This window comes from Excalfactoria chinensis, chromosome 2 (assembly GCF_039878825.1).
Source record: "Excalfactoria chinensis isolate bCotChi1 chromosome 2, bCotChi1.hap2, whole genome shotgun sequence".
NCBI lineage: Eukaryota > Metazoa > Chordata > Aves > Galliformes > Phasianidae > Excalfactoria > Excalfactoria chinensis.
Genome location: NC_092826.1, coordinates 39,514,215 through 39,530,441, shown reverse-complemented (window position 1 = coordinate 39,530,441; position 16,227 = coordinate 39,514,215). Strand labels below are relative to the sequence as shown.

General features: G+C 37.7%; 1 protein-coding gene across 1 annotated transcript in view; it reads right to left on the bottom strand.

Annotated features, from left to right (window-relative positions):
- The window catches only part of PRKDC (protein kinase, DNA-activated, catalytic subunit), an 82,075-nt gene that overhangs the window by 56,667 nt on the left and 9,181 nt on the right, over positions 1–16,227 (bottom strand). The window contains exons 13-31 of the mRNA XM_072330288.1: positions 15,879–16,047; positions 14,960–15,009; positions 14,254–14,391; positions 13,819–13,968; positions 13,247–13,362; positions 12,068–12,227; positions 11,152–11,238; positions 10,803–10,922; positions 10,152–10,311; positions 9,797–9,903; positions 8,731–8,821; positions 7,982–8,145; positions 7,163–7,315; positions 5,914–6,021; positions 4,801–5,027; positions 4,344–4,438; positions 3,453–3,552; positions 2,377–2,510; positions 764–1,018 (exon numbers count right to left, since the gene is read on the bottom strand). Coding sequence (XP_072186389.1) covers positions 764–1,018; positions 2,377–2,510; positions 3,453–3,552; positions 4,344–4,438; positions 4,801–5,027; positions 5,914–6,021; positions 7,163–7,315; positions 7,982–8,145; positions 8,731–8,821; positions 9,797–9,903; positions 10,152–10,311; positions 10,803–10,922; positions 11,152–11,238; positions 12,068–12,227; positions 13,247–13,362; positions 13,819–13,968; positions 14,254–14,391; positions 14,960–15,009; positions 15,879–16,047 — 2,584 coding nt within the window. The remainder of the gene's footprint in view (positions 1–763; positions 1,019–2,376; positions 2,511–3,452; positions 3,553–4,343; positions 4,439–4,800; positions 5,028–5,913; positions 6,022–7,162; positions 7,316–7,981; positions 8,146–8,730; positions 8,822–9,796; positions 9,904–10,151; positions 10,312–10,802; positions 10,923–11,151; positions 11,239–12,067; positions 12,228–13,246; positions 13,363–13,818; positions 13,969–14,253; positions 14,392–14,959; positions 15,010–15,878; positions 16,048–16,227) is intronic.

The following is a 16,227-nucleotide window of genomic DNA, read 5'->3' as shown; positions in this document are numbered from 1 at the left end:
GTAATTACCAATCATCCTTCATGTTTAATAAGGGTGAGAATTTTAAATCCACAGTTTCAAATAGCTTGGCTATATACTAACTCCATCTAATAAAGATCTTATCGTTTTAAATAAAGATAGAGATGACACAGGTAGACTACCTACTATACGCATGAGACTTTTGCGCAACTGTACTGTCAGTAACAACAAGCAATTTGGCCAGAAGTGAATAGAAAATTAAGAAAACCTTTTGGTTAAGACTCCGCTTTTACATAAGGTATTATGTACACAATCAAATGCAAAGCCGTTCAATTGGAAGAATCAGAAATTGACTTATAGGCTTGGAGTAAAAAAGGGGGACTTCTTTCATTGCTTTCTGATAGCTCCCTCTAGACACCAATGAAGAACAGGTAAACAACTTAGAAGGATTACTTCAAAACCTATGGCTCTGTTCAGCAGAGGGAAATTAGCTGTGTAGTTTGATTTGTGAATAAAACAAGTTGCTGGTGAGTGGACTATTTAGTGAGAGAAGTCAAATGGTAAACTTCTAGGACTGAAAGGAAATATTTCAAAGATACAGTGTTAACAAAGTACTTCATAAAAAAAAACCAACAAAAAAAACAAAACATCCACAGCAACCATCAATGAGTTCTTTGAGAGAGTTTGTAGTATTTATTAACTCCACATTTAAGACAAAGGCTTCAAGTCAGAGGTGGGAACTCCTCTTGGAGCTACTCCTCTGTAACAGACATGCATCACCGTAATGCAGCTGTTAATCACTCACCCAGTATTTCATGAGGCTTGATCATTCGGAGCTCAAAGAAAGTATTGTAGCAGTCTAGTGCTGCTAAGAACATATCCATCCACCGCATGACAGTCAGTAAGCTAAAGGGCTCCTGCATATCACGGAGAGTTGGCTGAGAAAGAATCCCAGATGGGCTTTTGGCATCACTGCCACCTCCTTCAAATTTGTTAATAAGGAAGGTAACATCTCTCTTTTTTAAAATATCAGCCAGCCAAGAAGACGGAGAATTGTTTCCTGATAGAAATAAAAACATATCTGAGTTCTACAGGAAAACAAATAATTTCAGAGTTTTCATTTGGATCTTCTAATATAGAAGTTATTATACCACTGAAGTTAACCACAAGGAAGAGGCTAATCTACGAGCTGCTCCCACTACTTCCCAGTCAGCAAATGCTTCCTTCATAGCAATACACAACAGCAAACCCTGGCCTACAAGTTCTCTCTCCTTACCAGAAGGAAAACTCCTACAAAAGTCTCTTCCATGCCCACAACCCCAACCCAAAACCTGAGGTTCTCACATTTGTTTTCCAGCATTGGCACGTAAATAGCAGTGACAAGACACTGACTTCAAAATTATTTTTTCTAATAATATATTGCCCAGACAATGACTAGAAAAGGAATCCACAGCATTTAGAAATCAAGGATCATAGAATCTTAGAATCATCTCAGTTGGAAGAAACCCCCAGAAGGTCCTTTAGTCCAAATACCCTGTAATGAACAGGGATACCCTACCCTACAAGGTTGTTCAGAGCCCCATCCAGTCTGCTCTTGAATGCCTCCAAGAAGGGCTTCCAGCACCTCTCCTGGAAACCTGCACAAGTGCCTCACCACCCTTACTGTAAAAGAAAATTTATTCCTTACACCCAGTCTAAATCACCCCTCCTTTAGTTTGAAACCATTTCCCCTTACCCTATCACAACAGGCCCTGCTAAACAGTCTGTCTCTTTCCTTCTTACAGCCCCCCTTTAGATACTGAAAGGCCACTCTCAGGCCTCTTTGGAGCCTTATCTTCTCCAGGCTGTACAGTCTCAGTTCTCTCCGCCTGTACACAAGGGGAAGGTGCCTCATTCCTCACATCATTTGTGTGGCCCTGCTCCAGACATGCTCCAGCAGATCTGTGTCTCTCCTGTACCAAGGACTCCACATCTGGGGGCAGTACTCCAGGTGAGATTTCACAAGCTCAGAGTAGAGGGGGCAGGATCGCCTCATTCACCCTGCTGGCCTCACTTCTTTTGATGCAAATCAGGATACAGCTGGCTTTCTAGGCTACAAGGCTGCATGTTGCTGGTTCATGTCCAGTTTGCCATCCACTAGTACCCCCAAGTCCTCAGCAGGGCTGTGCTCCATCCTTATGTCTCCCCAGCTTTTACTGATAGTAGGGATTGCCATGACCCTACACTTAGATTTGCTCACCTCACAAAGTTCACCTGTGCCTGCTCAAGCCTGTGTAGACCTCTCTGGATGGCATCTCACCTCTCTGGTGTGTCAATCACACCACACAGCTTGTAGCCATCAGCAAACTCGCTGAAGGTGCACTCAACCCCAGTGTCAATGTCACTGATATGATAATAATATGCTGCGACTTACAATACCTGGTAATAAAGGAACAAATTCATAAAGCAGCTCCATGGCTTTATGTCGGCACTCCGTCTGAGGTCGCCCACACTGCACTAAGAGCCACATGACAACATCCTGAAGGCACACTGACTTAGTAGCTGGAAATCCTCTGCACAAGAATATTAGTAATTAGTAGTATTCATGACATCTAACAAGAAGCCATTGTCTTCCAGTTGAAATAAATAAAGAAAGAAATCAGTGTTTGATGAGCATTATGTATGCCTTTTTTCTGTTTTACCAACCCACGTGCACTATAAGGAAGAGCTCTTCCACAAGCACAGCTTACACTGCTTTTCCTTTTTCCCTACTCTAATTTGAGATCCTAAAGCACAGTCTTTATATCAACAGTTCAAAAAACAAAACCAGGTATCTTTCTTTCTCTTTGTAACAGAAAATAGAGATTACCGTTTAAATTATAACACAAATTTTCCTCTCCCTAATTATTCTGTCTCTTAGCTCACTACATGTAAGCTCAGATACATCCCAGATTCTACTTGCCAGTTTCTTCAGGATACAGAACAGTCTGGGTCAAAAAGGACCTCAGGATGTTTCTAAGCAGCCTTCTGCTTAAAGGAGGGTCAGTAGTGTAATCAGAACAGCTACTGTGATATTGAATCCACTCTTGCTTTTTCCACTTTTCTTGTTACGTCTCTGTTTGCTACCTATAACATCTTACTGCAGCTAGTCCTGCCCCAGCTGATAGTTACAGCTATAATAAAAGATTTGGAAGAACCTTCCTCCACTACCAACATTATTTTGAACATAGCTGTGTGAGAAACATACTTTTCTTTTCCTTCCATCCGCTCAAAATTAAAGGAAACTATCTATTGTGAGCTCATCACACAAGAAAAAGAATGACTATTATGATCCTCTAGGATCACATTTCCCACCAGTAGTTCAACAGATGTAGCAGCAAAAAAAGAGAATTTCTCCTCTGACACTTTGAGAACAGATGTCCATTAGTAGCAGCCACAGGAAGAATCCTCTATACAGAATCACTGTTTATGAGGGCGTATTATTAAAATAAACAGGAGAATATCAAACTGCTGACCGTGGTACCCGCCGTTTTCCTTCCTTGTTCAGAGCAGGTGCTTTATGCTTGATTATGCGCTTCAGGTGATTAATAGCATCACAACATTGCTGGGTGGTACCTATTGGAGAATATGCATATATGCATCTATAAATAAATGCATTAAATTAGCTACCACCACAGAAATAGTGCAAGAGGCTGACACACAGGATGTCTGTTACCAACACCATTCTCTGCAATGGTAAATTCTTCAAGGTTGAAGAACAAGACCACAAAACAGCAGAGCAGCCTCTGCTATAAAAAACATATATTCTTTTTGCTCTCACACTTAAATGGTAAACTGTTTGCACACAAATATTTACCTGGGGGCTATTTATGTGATATCCCCACCTGTTTCTCTGAAAGAAATCAAGCTTTGTAACACTAGATTTTGGCTTTCTGTTGTCATTGTTATTAATTGATGAAAGCCAGAGCATAAGAAAAAAAGAAAAGCAGATTTACTGAAGAATCATAAGTATTGTGGAAGAGGTAACAGAATCTTCACGCATACTGTCACACAGAAGAATCACACAGCAACCGAGAATGATGAAATGATTAAGAAAATACTCCATAGAACACAGAGAAATTACCATTTCTTTGAGAACTGTGTTTGCATTAAAAGAACAGAGTTCAAAATTCTGATCAAGCTATAGTTGCAAGGAGTTGACGTAAACAGTTCTTAACTAGATCTTAACTAGATACCAAATTATCTCTCTACCATAAGAAACTGCTGCAAAGCAGGCACATTCCCTTGTCCCACAGTTATAGATTCATGGTTTTCTTTAGTTTTTCTTTTCCTTTTTCTTTTTTCTTTTTTTTAAAATAAAAATTAAACTGCATCCCTTTTGTTAGTTGTGGCTAATTATAGCTTACCTAATGATTTCTCATCTGTATGGGTTAAAGCCAGACTTTCCAGGAATACAACCAATGCTTCAAACACAAACTGCTCCACCAGAGAATTCTCTTCCCTTTAAAATCAAAAATAAATAAAAGAAACTTGAGTAGAAGCAATGAGTATGAAATTACAATTAAAAACAAGTTAAAATACTACAGAAATAAACTGCACAAAACACCTACATAAAAAATACACTGAAACCACTCTAAAAGAGTGGCAAGGAAGACTTACTGAGTGAGACGAATAACTCACCATAAATCTGTGATATAAATTTATAATTAAATCAATGAATAATCTCAACACAGTTCTGCAGCTGTTGTATACATGAATAGTATGAGTGTGAGTGGATGACTGTTTGGGTCTTACACTGAACTATTCTCACCTCTTTGACCGTTTAGTCCAAGTTGGTTACAGTTCCAAACTCTGTTTACTCACCTAAATTCTCTGTAGATGCTGTTAAAAGCAAGTGCTGCACCTAGTCTCTTGAAAGCACTGGGATGAAGAGCAAGACTATATAATCTTTTAAAAAGAGACTTGGTGTTTGCTGGACTCTTCTCTTGCTGTCTTGGAGTTGTCTGCTTAATAGACCACTTCAAAAATTCTCGCACACACTGACCACAGAAATCCCTCAGAGTGCTGTCAACTGGATCCACTATGCCACTCTGAAATTAAGCAAGATAATTTCATTACAAAGAACACAAAACATTTTTTAGTGTAATGTAGCAGCTCACAGAATTTTTCTTTAAGTAGTTTAAAAATGCACTTAATTCTCCAAAAATAAAGCTTCAGAACTCATACTGTCCAGGGAAAGGACGGTACTTCCAGCCCTCACAGCACTGGATTCAGCCTCAAAGATGTGGGCTTCTCTTCCATCTCAGTCAGAGCTTCTAAATTTGTTAGGTAGCTAAGGCACTCTATTTTCTGATTAGCCTGTTTTTTCTGCATTAGAGACATTTCACTGTGCTAACACTGACTGTCCTTCATAAAAAGTACCCTGAAAACTTCAGACTTTCAGATCAGTGCAAAAAAACAAATATAAATTTAAAGCTTTTTCACCTAGTGAAATCAAAGAAGCATAAAGAAAAATTAAACACAGATCACAAGCAACTTTCCCTTCAGGCTTGGGGAAAAATGGTATTCCAGCAGTTCCTTGTATCACAGAATCACAGAATGACCCAGGTTGGAAGGGACCTCAAGGATCATGTAGTTCCAACCCCCCTGCCTAGCAGGGCCACCAAACATACGCCTTTACTAGATCATACGCCTTTACTAGATCGTACACATTGATTATAAAAAAGAGCATTTCATTACTTCTACAAAGACTACATCAGCCGCACTTTAACAGCCTCAAAGTAACAGAAAAATTCAAAGTCACAGTTAAGAAACATGAAATGGTCATAAAATTGATAAATTGTTGACTTTTATTCTGAAAAATAAGAAGCTATTATATCAGCGCATGTACTCCTGCTTCTTTCAGTAATACAATGATGCTAGCTAAAAACAGTCACATGGCACAGAAAAAAAGAAATAGGAAGACTTATGACCTACCAAGATGGCTTCCAGAAATGTCACTGTATCTTGACTCTCAAATTTTTTGTTGTTGGTAAACCAGTGAATGAGCTGCATGACCAAAGGCTCGTACAACTGTCTCGTGACCTGAAAATACAAAAAGCCAACCACATTTCTAGGATTATCATGTTTCCCTGTTATTCTGTTATTCAAAATGTGTAAGAACAAAAAACTATGTTTTCTGAACAAGGGTCCGTAAAATGAATGATCTGCTTTATGTAACTTTTCCACATTAAGGATTAAAAAAACAACAAAAAAAAAAAACAAACAATAAAAATGATTGGTTGCTTTCTATTTAACTCGTCTCAAAAGATCACCAAGATTACCTTAAATAAATATTGAGGCAGGTAAAGAATATTACAAACCACTGACTGATATACTGTTATACAGCCAGAGAAACAGAGCAGCTTGCTTTTAAGCTGTATTTCAATCTTGTAAAAATCTTTCAATCCAAACCCTTTAAATTATTTTTATTTGATGGATTTCAATAATTCTACCTTGTAAATTAACCCCATTAAACAATGTCATGCTACAGCATGAAGAACCATTTACATATACATGGATATATGCTTATAATACAATACACATGACTGCGTGCATTGGTTTGTACCAACACAGATATTATTTATGCGAATTTACGTTCCAGCCACATAACAGCAGAAAGGGTTTCGCTTAAATGCATAACATCCCATATACTGTGACAGAAATTTTTGATATGAAAATCAAAACCAAATACCAAGGCCCTGTCTGAAGAGGCACAACGCCTATAAATTCAGTGGAGCTGAACCTGTGTACCTTAGAGACTTCTCCTTTGTTTTAGGTAAGGAGGATAAATATCAAGTTGAGATACTTGAATTAAATATTTCTTCCTCAGCTATCAATAAGGCAGATACAATCTCTACAGTAATATAAACTCTTGGAATTTATCTTGAAATTTCAGCCCTAAAACATTCCTGTATATGTACACTACTATCGCTCAGGACTGCACTCCATTACTGCAGTATCTGAAAAGGCTCCCTCCACAGAAACCCTGGAAAACTAAAACTATTAAACTATTCCCTGAAGCAGAATCTCAGCTTACAAAGATTCACTGCATTACAATTGAAATTAAAAAGGCTATGTGTTAGGATTACTCTCAGAGAATAACTTTTAAACAAAATTGTAAGTTAATTTCTACGCACGGAGGTGTTTGAAACAAGCTAAAATGCTTAGAAGTGATTATTTTTACCTGGTCTACATCACAGGCAAGACGAAGCAGTACTGGAAATACTCGTTTGTATAACTGATACATGGGTGGGGGACCTTGTTGACTTTCTGGCATCTGAGATGCTTTCCCCAGCATATATGCAACAATGCTATGTAGCAGTTCACATGCTGCAACCTGAAATTGAAAAATGCCTTTGGTTATTCATCCTTTACTTCCACAGGGAAGACAAAAATTGTGGGCAGGAGGCAAAGAGTCAAAAGGAAGGATGTACTTGAGAAACTGCTTATACCTGTACAAAAAAATCACTTTCAGGAAGGGACTGTGTCTATGCAAATGATCTGCACACGCTCTACCTGGCCTCACTCCTGATATTTTAGAGTCTCTGCGATGTACAGTCACATTTCATGGGACAAAATGCATCTCTAGAGAAGTCACCCTCAATGTGTGTTTGGGGACACCTCCACTCTGGACCCTTTGGGTATCAACATCCCAGCCCAGCAAGGAATTTGTATTTAATTCTGTGCTCAATTGGACTGAGCCCACAAACTCACAAGGAAGACATGGGAAGGACATTAAGCAGCAACAAAGATCAGTTATTTTAAAGCATTCCTTTTTATCTCAAGACTAATTCAAAAAGGCACAGTGCTGTCTGATAGAACTTATAGCAGTATTTGTTCTTTAGGTTTTAAACAGTCAGAATAACAGTATCATGAACCAGCATAGAATAAGCACATTTGTACCTCTGAATTGATTAAAACAGGCCTTCCTTAACAAGGAAGGCACTACTTTATGTGGTACTTCTCAGCTAGCATGAACAAAGATGCATGCAGAAATCAATACCTTTGTTTGCCTGTCACTTGCAGAAAGAGCCAGGTCAGTCACACGAGGCAGAAATACATCCAAGTAGATGACAGGTTTCATGTCTGCAAATGGCACAGCAAAGCTCAGGCGGTTCTCGGTGTCCCAGGACACACACTTCTTCATCATCTCTTCTGCAGAGGTGGCTAATGCATTTGGAAAATGTCAAAACAAAAAATAAGCTTTGTGTAATATGGATCAGATAAGCAAATCTACCATTTTGCCAAAATAAAATTGCTTTTAAAAGCAGAAAAGACAGATGTAAACATTGAAAGTTCTAACACCTGCATCTGCTAAAAGCACGGTGCACCTTAAACTGACAAGTCAAGAGGTAAACAAAGAGTTTTACACAATTCACAGGTCACAAAAGTGAATTAAACAGGAGTCATAATAAGGAGATGGGAACAAGTGGTTGAGGAATTGTAAACCATGAGATTTCAAAATGGTTTTGCAGATAGAGAGAGAAGGGGAGGTATGAGTAAATCAAACCATATGATCATATGTGGGTCATTTTTCTTCCTTTAAAGGTGAGATTTCCACACAGGTTTTTTTTTGCATTCTATAAGTTAGTTAATAGCCTGTTCTCTTTAACTCCAAAACTCAATAAAAGCTGTTTTGTCAAAATAGTTTTCCTTGTAAAGCTTGTGCATTCTCAAAGCGGTGTTCAGATGTCACCAAACTTAACTTTTAAGCAGAGACATACAAATACCCATATAAATTAGGTCACCCACCTGTAATTAAGTTGTGGTTGATCTGCCCTCCTAAAGAGCCAAGAAGGTGAGCCACTCTAGTCCTTACTGCTTCCAAGGAGGGATTGTCATCCTGAATAATTCAGAAGATTGATATTAGTGAAGGAAGAATTATGTCTATATACAGATAAGTTGGTTGACACAGTGAATGAAGGATTGATAGCACTTATTAGTGTATGGATGAAGAAGAAACAGTAAAGAAAAGAGAGGGAGCGGCGTCAAACAAAAGAGCAGCATTGGTTTCAATAAGCAAAAGGAAACACTGGAAAAAACCTTCAAGACATTCCATGATCTTTCAATTACCACTTCTCAAGTAATGGTTAAATTTTTATCAGCACAGGTAACATGTAATAATCTGTAAAGTGATATGAAAACTGAAGTAAAAAAATCACACTTTTCACTTACTTTAACCCAAGAACCTAAAATTTAGGTTTTTAACAGCCCGTGCGGGATATAAAATTTACTCATTTTGTTTAAAGACCACTGGGTTGGAAAGAGTTATGTAATACATGTAGAAGCAATTATTTGTTTCATACCTAAAAAAGTATTTATTCCAAGTCAGTTTGCACCTGGCATATACAAATAAGCCTACACTTATCCAGAGCTACTTGAGAAGACACTGGCCAAAATATCAGTATGTTTGATTTCTAGGACCAAACCTATCCACAAGGTAATAACAACAAAAAGTTACACATTCAAATAGCAAATATATGCAAATAGAATTTTGTGTGTGCAAACCAGTATCTGATGTGTATGGAGTTAAACTGTTACGTCAGAATCACTACCAGACTAATGCATAATGAAACCAAACAGATATCTTGAACTTTCCCTTCCCTGCATCACTCTCATTCTCACCCTAGAATGTGACATCTTTCCAACTGTGCTGATATGATGGCACTCTGAGCCACACCGTTAAATGGGTTTTACCAAACTGACTGATTTAAGGTAAAAAATAACCTGAAGTAAAAGAGAAGCATATGAGAGAGGATGAGATGCCCTGGAAAGCAATTAATTCACTTTCAACTCTGAAAAGCATCAGTGTTCTTACCAACGAAGAAGTTTTTGCTTTTCTTAAACGCTGTATCACAATTTTGTTAAATCCTTTCTGGGCTGCTCGGGAAAGCTTCCTTACTTCCCAGTTATTCTGGGGTTCAACTGATGAAGAAAAGCGACATATAAACATTATCTTAGTATACCTGCACCTCATGCATATGCTTGTGGTTTCTTAAAACAAACAACCACAACAAACAATAGCAACGAAACCACCGAGATCTTAGTTGGAAAATAAAGGTGAACTTTTGGGGGTAAGATAAATGATACTCTTCCAACCACAGTATAGACAAAAAGTATGTCACATTCAAGTCTCTGGGCATAACTATGAAGAATTAATTGCCCACACATACCTGTAGTTGCAGAGTTTTTCAAATAACCATCAAGAAGAGGTAGCACATCCTTGTAATAAGGTTGCATTATATGCCTGGGGATGTGAGCTGACCAGTCTTCCAAAGCATCCAGCCCCAAATCAGCCATTGGTGTACAGCTAAGGCCCAGCTTAAATGCATTCTGTGTGTCAAATGTAAAAACATTAGTTCTCCTTTTTAATATTATGATTTAAATGGAGGTACCATATTTTCAAGCACCGAGCATACAAAACATCTTCCTTCCTAGCAACTTTTTTCTGCTCAACTTCTAAATCAAAATCAGCACAGGATATACCTGCTCTATACAGTCACTAAAAGGGTCAGTCAAGTACAAAGGCATACTCAGACACTTCTTTATCCAGAAAACAACCCATTTGTACTCTGTTGTGCTGAAGAAAATGAAGTTTTCTTCTGTGGCGCAGGGGGTAGAAGTGCCGCTTTGCTACACAGAGGGCTCGAAACCCGGGAGTTGGACTCGATGATCTCTAAGGTCCCTTCCAACTCGCACGATACTATGATACTATGATGATGATACTAAATTACTTGCTGAAGAGGACACTAACTTTGCTCCAGGAATTTGGTACATGTTTTAAAAGGGAAAAAAAAGTTAAACTATACATCACTTTGACCTACCTGCAGTGCAGGAATATACGCTTTGATATCAAGCATGATGATGTCATGTGGTAAAGAGAGTAAAAAATTTAGACAGGATGCCAACAACTCATCTTTATACTGTTTCATTTTTGCTGTAACCTATAATTCAGAAAATATGTCAAGAACAATCATAAGCTTTATGGATCTTGGTAGTACCTATCACACAAAAAGAACAAGATTTTAAAACCCTCCTATACTAGAAAACTCAAACATCTGGAGTACTGCTATTACATATATGATACTGTAAGATTTCTAAGAAGATACAGTTTTGAATGAGTAATTTATGCTTATTTTCAGACTAAGTAAGCTAGCCAGCAAAATAACCTACCTCTTTTCCAAACTTGGCAAACAGGGCAAAGCAAGAACTCTTTTCAGGGTCTTCAGTAGCTTTTTTGAGACTCTTTGGACTGACACCCTACCGAGAGAATACACAACTCAACAGTGTTAAAATCTGTAGTACATGGCACAAATATAAGGAGCAAGTTGAACTCAGAACAAACCTGTAACTGAAGAGCTCTTTATCACTGAAAACTTAAAATGTACATTTATTCTCTCAAAGCTTAGTAGTACCATAAACACTTAACTTTCTACTTCCCTTTTCCTTCAGTAAGTCATAAAAGAAAAAGAAAATCCTTAAGTGTGGATGTGCAGGTGGCAAAAAAGCAGTTCACAGCAGCACCTACAGTACCAACGTAATTATTAGGAACCAATTTTGCTTCACTTGGTGCTATTATCAGCAGCAGCAAGTACAGTTCTGGGCTCTGTGGGGAGCTACACAAAATGAAATGAAACACTGTCACTGCACAACAGCTGTCATAACAGAAATAGTGCATCTACCAGTAGAGTACTGCACTTTCTGTGGAAATCAATGAGCAAGATACTACACATTCACTCAAAGGGGTCAGATAATTAACCCAAACACGTCTCTTCTGTTACCATTAGACTGTTCCCAATAACCAAACTATCTTATGTCTGCACGGCAAGCATGCTTCCCACTGCTCTGTTCACCCTGCTCAAGAATTTGAAACAAGCATTACATATGGATTGTGTTTCTTCAGAAACAGAGCTTCTAGTCTAGTTGCTGGCTTTCTATGCACTTTTACCTGCACAGATGAAGGATGCCAAAAACATCAGAAGCCAGTGCATAACAGTCATAATGAACTTTTGACATTGCACGTACGTGTATAAATGTATAAAGTATATAAAGAACTGCCCCACCAATAATGAAACACTCTACATCTTACCTCAAAGTATTTTATTTTCTTGGCAATCTTCATTGTAACGGAAAGCAGCTTGTAGAATCCACTGATAAGAGGTAGTCTCGTTGAATGTATGATAAGCTCATAACCAAAGGAATACACCCAAGGCTGAAAGTATTCAACATGCTTATCTGGAAGTATGTCTCTAAAACAGACACACAGAAATCATACAGAAAAAAAGGGCTTTATTCAAACATAATCTTTTCTTATTCCAGACTTTCAGGTTAGTACCAGAAAGACAAGCACAGTAGCTAAAATGCACCTCTAAAGACAGCAAGGCATTAATTACACGTCACTGTCCAAGGCAAGCATAAGATTTTTATTCTGCTTCACAGTGCATAGCAAATTCTTCCTCCTCACATCTTACTATTAAATTTTTACAAACACACAAACATCCCATATCTCATTACCAAAACAGATTGCAGTATTGTTATATGAAGTGTATGGGAAACTGTTAATCACAGCCTGAACCTCTGATTAACCATCTGAGGCAAGTGTCGGGTCAGTTGTGGGAGCACAGGTGAAGGTAATTCAGCTGTGCTCCCAGAAGGGGTAGAGCTTGACTCCACTTCTCCTAGATTTCATTTAAGGGCTGACCACCACTAAGGCAGCATCTCTTTCTGGAGATTGCTCCTTTGTGGAGTTCTGGTGACAAGCCTCAACGTTCTCCATCTTGACTGAAAGCCTCAGAATTGGTGAGTTTTTCCTACAGATACCCTCTGGCTATCTATTTGCACTTATTCTTGTACTATTCCAACTGTACCTTACTGTTCTTGCGTTATTCTATCTGTACAATAAATCAGCTGGACCATCACTGGAAGGCAACACTGTACCTTTCACTTAATGTCTGATACTACCTCAAGACAACTATTTCTGGTCTCGGAAGTATTTACTGTATACACAGCCAGTGTAATATGAGAAGTTACAACATGCACTGAAAGATAACTACAAACAAATAATCAAATGATGTTTCCTATTCTCCAGATGAGCTAGTATATCTTTACCCATGTCTCAGATGTCTGAAACACAAAGTTTCCCAGCTAATCACCGCTTTGAAATATTGATTATGGTCATAGGTCAGAAACATGCATCTTAAATAAAGCTCCCTCTAAATTTCTTCCAGTCATTTTGTAACTTTTTAACTACACAAAGATATATTAGTACCTGCAGAATTCTACCAGGTTTATGAAGGCAATAAAGTCCGTAGGTTTCTTTGGCTGAAGGTTTGAAGCAGGGTCAGAAGTAGGCCCAATAAAAGCATTGTCAGTTTCATTTTCTTCCTAAAATGAAACATTGAAACAAGAACACTGAATCCCAAACAATACAGAAACCATTTGTTCCATTTTTTTCAGATAAATAGTATGGCTTTTCTGCATTTAGTAGCTGTTACAATCTAGTCTGAAACAAACAACTGATGACTGACATATCAGTAATTAATAAAAAAGTAAGAAATAGTTGCTAATACAGAAAAAGTGAGTACAAAACCAATATCCACTAGATGTCAGAGTAAAGTCTATAACAACAGATCCCATCAACTACTTCTGAATCTTACGTTTCCATCTCCTAATACTGCAGTGCAATACCAAAAAAGTATGAAGTAAATTGTTATAACAAATATGACTATTATTTCAAAGACATTATAAGGAACTATACAATCAAAATGAAAACAAAACAAGGAACGTGATTTTGGTTCCCTTACTGTAGGGGAAATTAATAGACATGTCATTGAGTCTCACCTGCTCATGGACATTCAGTTTCTCAACAGTGAGATCCAACTTCTCAATAATCTTCAAAATAGATTTTATGAGTTCATCATACAGCAACCGATTCAGAGACTTCAGTGGTGAATTTCCAGTAAGAAAGTTTTCTTCTTCAAAAATGGATTCCTTTGTAGGAGGAAGAAAATTCATGTTTCAAAACAGCAACAAGAATTAATTATTGAATTTACAAAACCAAGGCTTAAATGACTTAGACAATCTGGCTTCAGAGGTTTCTTATGCTATAGAAGCCTAAATTCATCCCCATTTAATTAATTTATCAATGACAAAATTCAACAAAAATCAAGTAGTTGTTCTGAGTGTTCGGCTGCAGAATAAATCTGAGTTAGAAAAGCAACACTAAGTCTCAGGGTTACTTTTCATCTTGGACTACCATATTAACTATGCCTTTACCTTCATTGTGTCACAACTCAGTAAACTTCTGAAGAGATACAGATAGTCCTTATAGGTTGGTACTTTCCATTTAGCTGTCTCAACCTCTCCAGTTTCTGGGAAGTCTTCTGATCCAGAAGTTTCTTTTCCAAGAACATCCTGTAAGGACATAGCACTTCTCAGAAACATTGTGTAATATACAGCTTCCCGACTCAAGCTAAGACAGCATGTAAAATTACTCGTGTACGTAGAAACCTGAAAGGTTTGGCTTTCTTATTTAACCAATCTGAAAAGAACACAAAAGCATCATTTTCTTTTAAAAATGTTAAGTCCTTGCAGTGGTCAGTTATGGGAGAGATTCCTGCTGCACAGGATTTAAGAGCTTTGCCATCCTCTTGACAGAAACACTGAGAAAAACTTCTCAAGTTTCCAAGTTTTGCTAGCCTGGAAGAAAGCTGGGTAACCTTTAACACAATCTACTTAGATCACCAAAGCAAAAATGAACTCCAGAGAGCAAATGTCTTTTCCCTGCTACTACACTCAATACAAGAGAAACATTGTTACGCTGATTTAGGGTCCAGAAACAAGTAACAAAAGGGATGCGATTCAAGAAGACAACACTATTTCTGCATTTTTAGACCTTTCTCTGTTTACTGGACTAGACATGCAAGGACTGGATTGTACATTCTAGAAATTTAGATGAAAAATATCTAAACAGTTACTTTACCTTTGAAAACTTCATTGGCTTGGAGAATACTCTGATTAATCCCTGATGCACTGCAACAAAATAAAACTGCCTCAACAAAATTTAAAAGACACAACATCCGTAAGACTCATTATGTTAGCAATTAATTAAATTAATCCTCTGCGTTCCATATTTTGTTAGGATAAGGGAGAGGCAAAAGAGCAGAGATTGTTCTCAAATGACAAGTACAACTGATTTCAGAATTATGGCTCTTGTTTGTTTTCCAGGGAAACAATTCTGAACATGGTTTTTTTTTCCCCCCCTTAAAACGGCTTTGACATTTCCTCAGTCTGAATACAGTGATGATGAAGGAATTGCTCCTATTTCCCATACAATATAAAACAGTAATTCCCAATGACTTTCACAGATATGTACCAGGGATCTCCATTCTGGCATGGTACTTCAGCTGTACAGTATATTCCAAATCACAGACAAGAAAAATAATGAAAAAGCCATGATAACAGATGAAACTGCCAGAAGGTTTTTATGTTTTACTGTGAACAACTTCAAAAGCTTAAAATGCATGTATTTCTAATAGAGGTGACGCTACCCGTACTTACTATGATACTTTAAGCTTAACTGAAAGAATACTGAACAGATTTTTGTACGTTATTTTGTGAAAGCTTTCATATCCTTCAGAAAAAAACATTCTCCTGTCCAGCACACTGTCAGCCAAAGCAAATCTTAAAGGTACCCCCTAAGTGATTTAGCAATGAATTTGAACGTCCCCCTCAAAACTCTACCCCCCCAGAAAAGAAGCAACTCCCTAAAAACCTTAATTCTTCGTTATTAAAGGATGGAAAAACGTTTCCTTCCTGACCACAAATTGTTAGAAACAGTTTATCATTAAGGAGAAAAAGTAAAAATAAAAATCAAAACAAAGTTATTATTACAGACTCACCGACAGTGCCAACGAAACTCCAGAGAACGGGACCTTTTATTGAGAGGGCTAGAAACACCTTTATTATAGACCTACAACAGACTAACTGCATTTTTTCACTGTATCGTGGAAAGCTATTGATTTGTAGCACAACCAGATGTTCAAGAACTGGAGTATATACTTCTGGAATCTGGAAGAAAAAAGCAAAGAAAACGTATGAATACAACAGAACTGTTACATGAATTTACACTGTGGCTTATTCTGAGAAAAAGTAGAAGATACAGCAGGCAAGTTTATCTGAGACATTGAGAAAAACAAGAAATTTCCTGAAGCACATGATAAAAAGTGGTTCCTGAACAGTTCAGAACTC